Source organism: Dunckerocampus dactyliophorus, chromosome 13 (genome assembly GCF_027744805.1).
Source record: "Dunckerocampus dactyliophorus isolate RoL2022-P2 chromosome 13, RoL_Ddac_1.1, whole genome shotgun sequence".
Classification (NCBI taxonomy): domain Eukaryota; kingdom Metazoa; phylum Chordata; class Actinopteri; order Syngnathiformes; family Syngnathidae; genus Dunckerocampus; species Dunckerocampus dactyliophorus.
In genome coordinates this window covers 10,239,923-10,252,956 of record NC_072831.1, presented here as the reverse complement: position 1 = coordinate 10,252,956, position 13,034 = coordinate 10,239,923, and the positions used below count along the sequence as shown (strand labels likewise).

At 45.8% G+C, this 13,034-nt stretch overlaps 1 protein-coding gene across 1 annotated transcript in view; it reads right to left on the bottom strand.

Annotated features, from left to right (window-relative positions):
- Positions 1 to 13,034, bottom strand: part of dglucy (D-glutamate cyclase) — a 27,828-nt gene extending 14,794 nt beyond the window's left edge. Inside the window, exons 1-4 of the mRNA XM_054796275.1 lie at positions 12,710 to 13,034; positions 12,071 to 12,141; positions 10,176 to 10,329; positions 849 to 935 (exon numbers count right to left, since the gene is read on the bottom strand). Coding sequence (XP_054652250.1) covers positions 849 to 935; positions 10,176 to 10,329; positions 12,071 to 12,134 — 305 coding nt within the window. The 5' untranslated portion in view covers positions 12,135 to 12,141; positions 12,710 to 13,034. The remainder of the gene's footprint in view (positions 1 to 848; positions 936 to 10,175; positions 10,330 to 12,070; positions 12,142 to 12,709) is intronic.

Below are 13,034 nucleotides of genomic sequence, written 5' to 3'. Positions count from 1 at the left end.
GATTGTGTGGAACTTCCTTATCCTATCAGCCACCTGAAACGGCAGCATCGCTACGACGGTGTTTTGAAAGTCTACAAAGATGCCAGCACTGTTGAAGAAACAGCCACACAGCTAGCCAAACTGGACGACTAGCCTTTTACCATCCTTGAAGATAGCGGCTAGTAAACCACTTAGAGACACCGCCATTTTTTGGTTGTATGTTTGCCAGCAAAATACAACATCTATGCACACTAATGCATAGATAGATGGAAATAAGGACATAAGCTTCACTACTGATTAATGGACATGTGATGCTAGCCCTGTTAGCTTGCTAGGACTTCAAACTATACACTTTTATTGGTTTGAAAAAAAAATAATAAACGTCCATTTCTCGAAACTGAACAATTCTTGATTTTTGTTACTTTTATATTTTGTTTAATTGTAGTAATGTCATACTTAATTAGGACCAATCTACACACACATATATATATATATATATATATATATATATATATATATATATATATATATATATATATACACACACACACACACACACAGTATATATATATCGTGCATCTCAATTCAAAATGTGTCATCTTTTGTTTTTGGAATCTTAAACCAAAAAATATAAGAAGACCGCTGGCTAACATACAGTATGTTACAAATAGTGGTTTAAAAGAACAGACTGAACAAATAAATGTCTATATTTGTCACAATTGTGTCACAGACGGCACCTTTAAGAAAATCTTTTATCGTCACAGAGTGTTTAAACTAGGGATGGCTCATTACCACTTGTTCATTTTTGGACCATCCCTAGTTTAAACTCAATAAAAATGACTTTGTGGTATCTGTCTGTGTGATAGCACCTGACTGAAACACTGTAGTTCTGCAGGCTGGAGACATTTTCGACTGGGACGCCATCCTGATACACTCTGTATTGTGAAATGTCTGTCCTGGACACACAGAAAGAAGCAAATCATTTCACATATTCAGAGAAGGATGTGACTTAATAAATTAACAAACATAACAGAAACCCACAACCTAGTAAAAGTAATTTATACGTATGATACGAACGCATTTGCACCCACTTTTTCTCAACATACAGTATCTGTACAGTACATTGCTCTAGCACCACAGGTTTGGATCAGATCTGGTATCGACATATATGGCATTATTGAAATGACTCTATACTGTATGTGAAAGGCTGAAGGAAATCAGCAATCAGCAATTTCTGTGCAATCCGTCGTTTGCACTAACATGGAAGCTATTTGTATACTTTTATTATCATTTTACAGTATTTCTGCCTTATGTTGACCACTCAGGAAAGGTTACAGATGGATGACTACACGTGAATATGAATCCAGCGTGTTGTAAAGTTAGGCCTGTCTAGACCCAGTGATGCAGTCAGGGCCAGCAAAGCCTTCTCTGCTGGCCTAAACACGGAAGCACTGACCTACTGTATGTTTATGACTTAAGTTTTAGTATGTGTTTCATAAAATGGTATGAATTTATTTCACAGTTTATTATCTTCATTTTGTAGCATGTCTTCTGGCTGCACTGCTTCCAATGTGCGTATGTATGATTATTTTTGTCAGATTTCAGCTTCTATTGTATGTGTTGCCATGTCATACCTAGGGCCTTCAAAATCAAGACTGCTGATGGATGTCACACATATACTACTCCTATGATTGGTTCATCAGAGCAAAAGTATTTGACAGGCCAAATTGAGGAAGAGAAACTGACATCTCCAGTTAGTAGTTGTATTTTATTTAAAAGTTGTATGTCTTTGTCAAGTTTTTAGATAAATATTGATTCTGAACTGCTCCACATGATGTTGTAGTGTAGAGGATTGGAGTTGTCTGAACTCTTTATCACTGAGCCGTTCCATTTTTGCTTGTTACATTTGGCTGAACGCCAAATTTACAAGCACCACTGATCCCCTATGGAAGTTACTAATGCTCGAAGTAACCAACAGAAATGCAAGTCTGGAGTATACGTGACAGCGTATTCAAAGGTAAAGAGTTAAGTGTGGGTGCACTCTAGATACTGACATCGGTGCTTGACACAGGACAGGGGTTCAAATCTCGGTCAGCAGAAATGGCAACATGGCAATTGAGAATATACACTCCTGATCAAAATCTTAAGACCAGTTGAAAAATTGCTAGAATTTGCATTTTGCACATTTGGATCTTAATGAAGTTTTAAGTAGAGCTACAATATACAAAAGCAAGAAGGGGGAGTGAGACAAAAAGCACTTTTAGAAAGTAATTTATTGAAAACAACAATTAAACTGAAATAGGTTGTTTATCAGCTGATCAAAAGACCATCGCTCAAAAAATAACAAAAAACTCTCCAAACCAGAACAAAAAATGTTCTCAGTAGGACTCAGTACTGGGTAGCTCCATCGTTCTTGTTAATCACTTCAAAAATTGGTCTGGGCATACTTGATGTGAGTGTTTCCAGGAGGCTAATGGGAACATTGCTCCAAGTGGTGAAGATGGCTTCACGAAGGGCATCAACTGTCTGGAACTGATGGCCATTTTTATAAACTTCCCTTGCCATACATCCCCAAATGTTCTCTATGGGATTTAAATGAGGGGAACATGCAGGATGGTCCAAAAGAGTGATGTTATTCTCCCTGAAGAAGTCCTTGGTCAAGCGAGCATTGTGAACTGCAGCGTTGTCCTGTTGAAAAACCCAGCTGTTACCACACAGACGAGGGCCCTCAGTCATGAGGGATGCCCGCTGCTACATCCACATGTAAGCAACCGCCATTTGATGACCCTGCACCACCTGAAGCTCCAGTGTTCCACTGAATGAAAAAGCGCCCCAGATCATGATGGTGTGATTTTTTTGGGTCTACCACTTGACTTTTTTGTTGCTCTAGATCTTTCAAAAAATTTAGAATGACTGTCTTACTGCACCCAACCTCAGCAGCAATGGCACGCTGCAAGAGGCCTTGCTTATGCAGCTCGACAATCGGACCATGTTCAAAAAGAGAAAGCTTCTTAGCTTTAGCCATCAGGAGGGCATGACAGTGTGAATGCCTGACAGAAAATTTACATTTTGTGCAGATTTTGGCTTTTATAGCCTGTGGTCTTAAACTTTTGATCAGGTGATAAACAACCTATTTCAGTTTTTTTTTGTTTAAATTACAAGTTCCAAATGTTTTTTGTCTCACTCCCTCTTCTTGCTTTTGCATATTGTAGCTTTACTTAAAACCTTATTAAGATCCAAATGTGCAAAATGAAAATTCTAGCAATTTTTCAACTGGTCTTTGATCAGGAGGATTTTGATCAGGAGTGTATATACAGTGGTGCAGAAAAGTGTTTGCCCCCTTCCTGATTACTTTTTTTTTTTGCATGTTTGTCACACCTACATGTTTCAGATCATCAAACAAATTTAAATACACACCAACAACTGCAATCAAGCGCTTGTGATAACTTACAATGAGTTTTTTACAGCACTGTGGAAGAATTTTAAGTGTGACAAACATGCAAAAAATAATAAATCAGGAAGAAGGCAAACACTTTTTCACACCACTGTATATATACAGATGCTACATACATACATATTCATACACATATACAGTATACAGTAGTGTTCAAAATAACAGCAGTCCAATGTGACAAATCCAGGGTTTTAGTATATTTTTTATTGCTACATGGCAAACAGAGTTTGGGGGTCTCACAAACTGCCTGCAGTCCTTGGACCCAAAAAGAACAATTTTACACTCATCAGTCCAGAAAATGTTCCTCAATTTCTCTTCGCCATTCTGGTTATTCTTCGATCCACTTTGATGGCTGTCTTCCGTTTTCTGCCACGTGTCTCTGGTTTAGCTCTCCATAGCTCTCCAATGTGGTTCGTCACATTGGACTTGTCACGTTCGTCAGTGACCTGTCTTCGTGTTCTAGGTTGCTCTAGCTCCTGCCTTCTCCTGGCCTGTGTTTTTTCCCTTGCAGTCACACCTTGAGCGGGCTGGAGGCGGGGACGCTGGGCACACCTGTTACTGATTACTCGCCATCCATTTAAGCTGACTGCTTACAGCTGGACGCTGCTGGTTCTTTGGTTTTGACAAACCGCCGCCTGCTCACACGTGGACACCTACCACGCTGCCAGCCTTTTCCCTGTTTCTGGTTTTCTAGCCAGGCTAGCCCAGCTGTACCCAGCTACCCAGCCAGCTCCTTCTATTGTGTTCTTGGACTATTTCATGGTGACTCTTAGTTTTGCCTTTTCTGCCCCATCGCCTTCTGTTACTCTGTTGGATTTTGCCTGCACACTTGCATTAAAGTGTTAAACGACGTCTAAAGCTCCCTGCCTCTGCTTCTGGGGCCCCAACCCCATCCCCACTCGTCACAGAAAGAACCAGCCAAAAGGATTATGGACCCCGCAGAGTCTGAGCCCGTAAAACTGGCACTACGCCACCAGGCGCAACGCCTGGGCAAGCAGGAAGAACAGTTAAACGCTTTAGGTGCGTGTGTAAAAGACATGTCAGACAGACAAGACACCCGTATGCATGCTCTGGAGGCTCAACTTTCCGCTCTCTTGACTGTCCTGCAACACGACGCCTCAGCCACGGCGCCACCAGCTAACTCAGAAACACCCACCGACCTCCCACCCACGTCCGACGCCAACTCACCTGCATGCGGCCCGCTGCTGTCCAAGCCTGAAAGGTTCTCCGGAGATTCTGGCGACGTAAGATCTTTCCTCACTCAATGTGAATTGCACTTCGAGCTTCAAGCGGCAGTTTTCCGCTCCGAGCGAGCACGGGTCGCCTTCGTCACGTCCCACCTAACCGGAAGGGCAGGAGCGTGGGCCACGGCGGAGTGGAGTCGCCGATCTTCCATCTGCTCATCCTACGCCGCCTTCGCCAAAGCCATGGAACAGGTATTCCAGCGGACCCCCCCCGGCCGCGAAGCGGCGCGCTCTCTGCTACGCCTACGGCAGGGACGCCGCAGCGTAATGGATTACGCCATCGAGTTCCGCGCGCTCGCGGCGGAGAGCGACTGGAACGCCCCTGCTCTGCTAGACGTCTGCTTCGACGGGCTCGCCGACACCATCAAGGACCAGATGATCCCTCTGGAGGCTCCTGCGAACCTCGATGACCTCATCGCGTTGGCGATCCGCATTGAGAGGCGACTCAACGATCGCAAGGCGGACAAGGGACGCTCAACACCTGGACACGGCCAGGGCGGATACCCTGCTCACCAGAACCCGCCTCGCCAGTCCACTCTCGACTCTCCTCCGGCACCAAGGTTTGACGAGCCCATGCAGCTGGGAGGAAGTCGCCTCACACCCGCCGAGAGGAGCCGGCGTAGACTTCTACGCCTATGCATCTACTGCGGCCAGGATGGTCACACCATCTCCCGCTGTCCTGTCCGCCCCGACAGCCCACGTACTCAAGCTTCCCATCCCAGCCCTCCACGCTCTCCCATGGACACGCCCCCTGGCGCTACTTCCTCATCGGACACGGCGGGCAGACTACAACTCCCAGGTACACTCTCCTGGTCTGACGGACAAATAGATGTTTACACTTTCATTGATTCCGGAGCAGATGATAGCTTTGTTGACGAGTCCTTTGTTACACAATTTAGCATTCCTGTAACTAAACTACCTGTGTCCAAAGTAGTGCACACCCTTGATGGGCGCCACCTAGCGACCGTTACACACCAAACCGTTCCACTTTTTCTCCGTATCTCAGGTAATCATCTTGAATCTATGCACTTTTACGTCATTCCTTCCCGCGCGGCACCCGTTGTGCTCGGGCTTACATGGCTACTTAAACACAACCCACACATTGACTGGGCTAAGTCTACCATTATTAACTGGAGTGTTTTCTGTCATTCTCACTGTCTTAAATCCGCATGCCCACGCTCTTCGCCCGCGCATGTAAGGCCACCTGAAAAGATTGACCTTTCCTCCATTCCCCCTGTTTATCACGACCTTCGGGAGGTATTTAGCAGTGAGAGAGCCCAGTCACTTCCTCCTCACCGGCCATATGACTGCGCCATTGAACTCCTCCCAGGTGCTGCGTTGCCATCCGCTCGGCTATATAACATCTCCAAACCTGAGAGGGAAGCCTTGGAGCAATACATCTCCACCTCTCTTGCGGCCGGCCTCATTCGCCCCTCCTCGTCACCATTAGCTGCTGGATTTTTTTGTTGTTGATAAAAAGGACAAATCTCTACGACCTTGTGTCGACTACCGCTCACTCAATGATATTACTGTTAAGAACAAATACCCTCTGCCATTACTGGACTCTGCCTTTAACCCCCTTCATACTGCTAAAATATTTTCCAAGCTCGATCTCCGTTGCGCCTACCATCTGGTTCGCATCCGAGAGGGCGATGAATGGAAAACTGCGTTTAATACTCCCCTCGGACATTTCGAATATTTGGTCATGCCCTTTGGGCTCACCAACGCCCCTGCCGTTTTTCAGAGTTTTATAAATGATGTCCTTCGGGATATGCTCGGCCGATTTATTTTTGTCTATTTAGACGACATACTCATTTTCTCCTCCTCACTTGAGGAACACATTCAACACGTTCGGTTGGTCCTCCAAAGGCTACTAGAAAACAAATTATTTGTCAAGGCAGAGAAGTGCTCTTTCCACACCCCTACAGTTTCCTTCCTGGGCTTCATTGTGGAACGTGGTCAACTTAGTCCCGACCCGGCCAAGATTCAGGCTGTGGTCGATTGGCCCGTTCCTACATCAAGGAAGCTCCTTCAAAGGTTCCTAGGCTTTGCCAACTTCTATCGTCGGTTCATTAGAAACTTCAGCCGTGTCACAGAACCTTTGACGAAGCTCACATCTGTTAAAACCCCTTTTTCATGGTCCCCAGAGGCTGATTCAGCATTTACTAAGCTAAAATCTTTATTTACTACTGCTCCTGTGCTTATTCACCCCAACCCCTCTTCTCAATTTGTCGTCGAGGTTGACGCCTCTGACACAGGCGTAGGGGCCGTCCTCTCCCAACGCTCGACCACCGACCAGAAGCTGCACCCCTGCGCCTTCTTCTCTCGTCGCCTGACCCCTGCGGAACGCAACTATGACATTGGCAACAGGGAGTTATTGGCCGTTATCTTAGCGCTGCAGGAGTGGAGGCACTGGCTGGAGGGCTCGGAGCTCCCCTTTATTGTGCACACGGACCACAAGAACCTGGCATACCTGCGCGCGGCCCGGCGCCTCAACCCCCGACAGGCACGGTGGGCCCTTTTCCTCACCCGGTTTAACTTCACCTTGACTTACCGCCCGGGCTCTCTGAACAGCAAACCAGACGCTCTCTCCCGACTACATTCTCCTCTCCCAGAGGAACCCCGCCAGGAATTTATCATCCCACAGTCCCGTATTCTTGGTGTCCTTCAGTGGGATATTGAGAAGCAGGTGGCCAACGCTATCAAGGAAGTCACTGCTCCTGAAGGATGCCCTGCTAACCGGCTGTTTGTCATCCCGAAACTTCGCCCCGATGTCCTTCAGTGGGCACACGAGTCAAAGATGGCGTGCCACCCTGGAGTCTCCCGCACCACGTTCCTCCTGTCGCAGCGATTCTGGTGGCCCTCCCTTCGAGCTGATGTCCGGGAATTCGTGGCCGCCTGTCCCATTTGCGCCCGGAACAAGTCGTCTCACCAGGCCCCGGCGGGCCTTCTCCGGCCGCTTCCCATCCCCTCCCGCCCTTGGTCCCACATTGCACTGGATTTTGTTACAGGACTACCCCCATCCAACGGCAAGACAGTCATCCTCACTATAGTGGACCGCTTCTCCAAGATGGCTCACTTCGTCGCACTCCCCAAGCTCCCTTCAGCACTCGAAACTTCGGACCTACTTGTTTCCCATGCCTTCCGACTCCATGGTATCCCCCTGGACGTGGTCTCGGACAGGGGGCCGCAATTTACATCGGCAGTCTGGAAGGCTTTCTGTAAATCCCTTGGAGCCTCGCCCAGCTTGTCCTCAGGCTATCACCCCCAGACCAATGGTCAAACTGAACGAGCCAACCAGGATTTGGAGGCCGCCATCCGCTGCGTCTGCCATCTACAACCCGCCTCCTGGTCCTTCAACTTACCATGGATCGAATATGCACGCAACACCCTTATCAGCGCTGCCACGGGCCTCTCTCCATTTCACGTGGCTTATGGATACCAACCCCCGGCGTTCCCCTCGCTAGAGTCGGAAGTGGCAGTCCCCTCCGTTGATGCACACCTGCGCCGCGCTCGCCGGGCCTGGCGCAACACGCGAGCTGCCCTCGCACGGACCTCTACACGCAATCAGCGTTTAGCCAACCGCCACCGCTCGATTGCTCCTGAGTACAAGCCGGGACAAAGGGTGTGGCTATCATCCCGCGACTTACCTCTCCACACTGAATCTAAGAAGCTTCAACCCAGATACATCGGCCCTTACCCCATTGAACGTGTCCTGAACCCCTCCTCGGTCCTGCTCCGCCTCCCTGAATCCCTCAAGATACACCCGGCATTCCACGTCTCCCTCCTGAAGCCCGTCTCCTCCAGCGCCCTTAGCCCTCCGGAGGTGCCTCCTCCTCCTCCCAGGTTGGTTGACGGCCACCCAGCATTTACGGTCAAGGCCATTTTGGATGTGAGAAGAAGGGGCAGGGGTTTCCAGTATTTAGTGGACTGGGAGGGGTACGGCCCTGAGGATCGCTCGTGGATCTCCCGGTCTCTCATCCTGGACCCCACTCTTCTCTCGGACTTTTATAGTCAGTTCCCTGAGAAGCCAGGTAAGCCGCCAGGTGGCGTCCATTAAGGGGGGGGTACTGTCACGTTCGTCAGTGACCTGTCTTCGTGCTCTAGGTTGCTCTAGCTCCTGCCTTCTCCTGGCCTGTGTTTTTTCCCTTGCAGTCACACCTTGAGCGGGCTGGAGGCGGGGACGCTGGGCACACCTGTTACTGATTACTCGCCATCCATTTAAGCTGACTGCTTACAGCTGGACGCTGCTGGTTCTTTGGTTTTGACAAACCGCCGCCTGCTCACACGTGGACACCTACCACGCTGCCAGCCTTTTCCCTGTTTCTGGTTTTCTAGCCAGGCTAGCCCAGCTGTACCCAGCTACCCAGCCAGCTCCTTCTATTGTGTTCTTGGACTATTTCATGGTGACTCTTAGTTTTGCCTTTTCTGCCCCATCGCCTTCTGTTACTCTGTTGGATTTTGCCTGCACACTTGCATTAAAGTGTTAAACGACGTCTAAAGCTCCCTGCCTCTGCTTCTGGGGCCCCAACCCCATCCCCACTCGTCACAGGACTGCTATTATTTTGAACACTACTGTACATACACACACACACGTGTAAATACACATACATAAAATACAATGCATTTTTTAAAAACAAAAATCGCTCTCACAGTGTCTCCTGAGAATAATTCTGTCCAATTAAGTTTCCATGAAGGCCCAGCTACCAAACGCACCGCCGGCCACTGTCTAGACCACACCAATAACAGATACAATTTGTGACAGCATATTAAACCCACCCATCAATACACACACGGCCAAGAAGTCTCTGATAACAATTGCACTTGGACTGTGCATCATAAGTCAGAGAATGGAAAGGGTTCCTGATAGACAAACTGCAAGAGAGTTCACGCCTGGACTGCAAAGGATGATTTCCATGGGAAACGACACAGAACCATACTCGATATCATCCGGTCTCAACTGGTAAGAGCAGACTGTCAGAAAAATAATCATTTGGTTTTGGGCAGAGTGGTATAATCTAAAGGATATTTTGTCATGGCATACAGGTATATGGAACAAGTTATTCTTTACACGATTCAAGTTCGAGCTCACATGCTGGGCTAGATGTGTCCCAATACAACTTTTTCACTTCCGATACAATACTGATATCGATCCAGTATCAGCACAAATCATACATACTTTTAGGACTTACTTTGTAGAGTGGAATGTTCAAAAAAGGCTTGATCAAGTTATATGAATCAAACAGAGAACAATAGCAGCAGTTTTTTTTTGCGTTGCACCTGAAAGGTTTCCTCGGCCCAGTTCGGCCCCGCCCACGGACCGGTACGGGGCCACGGCCCAGTGGTTGGGGACCACTGCTATATAGGATATCGGTTCGATATCAGCAAAAAAACAGAGTATATATAATATTGGATCGGGACACCCTATGCATGGCCACAGATACCGACAATACAGTCCAGCAGGGCTTAATCAATAACTATAAAAACATTTGTGTTACCTGATGTCAGCATGTTTAGCCAGAGGTGGGCAGGAGTTCTCACCAGATTGGCTGCGGTAGAGGAGTGGCAAAGGTGCAGAGTTTCTGTGACAGAACGCCTCAAAGTCATCAGCCAAATGCTTAGGCAGGATGACTACATTTGTCTGCTGGTGTCCTGCAACACAGTTTATACACCGAAGATCATCCAAGGCATTTAAAGGCCATTTTTGTGATTCAAAAAAGATAGTGAATGGAAAACAAAAATGAATATCACAGTTAATGTCACAAACACCTTGAATACTGCATATATTGTAAACGGAATGCAAAGCGTGACACAGAGAGTATGTTTATTTTCCACAGCTTCTCACGGCAAAAGATTCCAGTAACATCTGGTCTGAGTGTCAAATCAACTACGTCTGTCAGTACACTTGAATGAGTCTACCGTGTACACTATTACACTACTTAGTTCCAGAGGATGCAAATCGTACATTATAGCGATTATTTATTATGTATTGTGTAAAAGTAAGACATGAATAACATCAAATTAAAAGCACAAAATGAATGCCGACCCACCATCCACCAGTTCAAGTTCCAGCCAAGTTTTTCCAGAGATGATTACATCGCTGTTTGACGTGTGTGGTAAAAGGCAGTGTGCTAGCATGAATTAACTTGAGACAAATGTGCACTTTAGCACTCAATAAGTCATCAAAACTTACCTTCATGCATTCCCACATAGTATCAGCATTTGAGACCAAATATGAGGTGAAAGAAAAATGGTCAAAATACAGTAGTAGTCTATCTGTGCGGCATGAGATAAAGTTAGCACACGCACAATGGACAAGCGTTGAGTGAGACAGATGTAACAGAGAGAATCCAGCCACTTTTCAAAATAAAACATTTTTTAAAAATAAAATAATGGAAATGATTTTTTCATTCAGTGCGCCCGGTACCAAATGCGGGGGTTGGGGACCACTGATTTATATGGCTGCTATGGCATGCCTGACAACATTTGCATTTGAAATTAAAGGTATTCCGGAAATAAGGGAAAACAGCAATATCAATACAGTCTGTCCCGGTTTTTGTATAATTTGTTTTTTGTCGTAAATTTTTGTCCAAATTTTGCCTCTGTTGTCATACATTGTCTCAATCAAACAATATTGCGTATAACAAACTAGTACTAGCATTAATTAAATGGCACATCTTCATTACACACACATACAAATGTGGTCGTGGGTGAGCGAGCATGTTGTGGGCTTGACTTTTTTGGTCTTTTTACAGTCCAGGCCAAAAGTTTGGACACACGTTCTCATTCAATGCGTTTTCTTTATTTTCATGACTATTTACTGTACATTGTAGGTTCTCAAAACTATGAATGAACACGTGGAATTACCAAAAAAGTGGGAAATAACTAAATATGTCTTATATTTCAGATTCCTCAATGTAGCCACTCTTTGCTTTCTGGATTGCGCTGCAAACCCTTGGTGTTCTCTCAGTGAACTTTATGAGGTAGTCACCTGAAATGGTTTTCACTTCACAAGTGTGCCTTGTCAATGTTACTTATTGTAATTTCTTGCCTTATTAATGGGTATGGGACCATCAGTTGTGAGTGTGTGTCCAAACTTTTGGCCTGTACTGTATTTCATTAATTATGAATTGTGTTGGTAATCATTAAGAACTTGCAAGGAGCGTTTGCCTTACATTCTATGACTCAGCTATGCAGCATGCATGTGAATGTGCATGGAATCCTGCCATGCCCTGTCCCACCTCTTCCAATTGTGAAAAAGGACGGGCAGCAGATCAGTGTGCTCACACTAGCCAAACGTGACATGCTTTAGGCGTGAAGTGAGTCCAACATGGTCGGTTCAATAAGCCTACTGTGAGTACGCCTTGCATTGAATCCATTAAGTGTGTTTTACCTTTGTAAGACATACTCCTGAGGTATCTCAGGCAAGACCTTGCGCGTTTAACAGCAGCCAGCATACTTCACCTGATTGGTGCACAAAAACAAAATAATGTGGTTACCTTTTTTTTTATATCAGGAAGCTACTAGTCATTAAATCCAAGTGCTGTATCAACACTGACACTGGATAGAGAAGTACTGATTTGTGATTTTGACTTATTGTGTAGTGTACAACTGCAATGCAGCATATTGACACGAGTCTAATATTGCTAGAGATGCTGTACTTAGGATATAGTAGTAGTTCGATACGGACATTTTATTGGGTCTCATGAGACTGTGTAAGTGTCAATACTTATTTGAGTTATTAAATAAACGTAAATTACCTGTCAATAAAAGCCTTTGACGCGTACAGCATGAAATGCTTGTAACTATACTTCAGTATATCATAGTAACGAAATACCTGAAAACACTGAAAAAGCAAACTTTGTGAAAACTAATACTTGTGTCATTCTCCAAACTTTTGGCCACGACGCGCAAGTGATTGATATAGCCACAGGCTACACATACAGTACACTGTCGATTCAATGTCAAGCCACTCCTGAACCAGACAAAGCGTATTACCTAAGCTCTTCATGTTTCCATGTACTGTACCCACCTAATTATCGGAAGTTTCAAACTGTAGGAAAAAAGTCGAGGAAAAAGCAATTGCCATCTGAGTTTGTTTTTGTTCCGATAGTTGTCCAAATTTGCCAACGGAACTAAATCCGCAGCGGACGGAAACGCTTCTTCTTCTTCTTCTTTTTGTTTTATGGCGGGTGGCACTCATCGTAAAGGTGCATTAACGCTGCCTACTTTATTAGACTGTCAACCACACTTCTACTTCTGTCTCACATTTCTACATGTGTACATACAATATATATTTGTAACTTTATATCCAGAAAAACCTTGATTCTATTAACCCTCCCTGACTCCTGTAACAA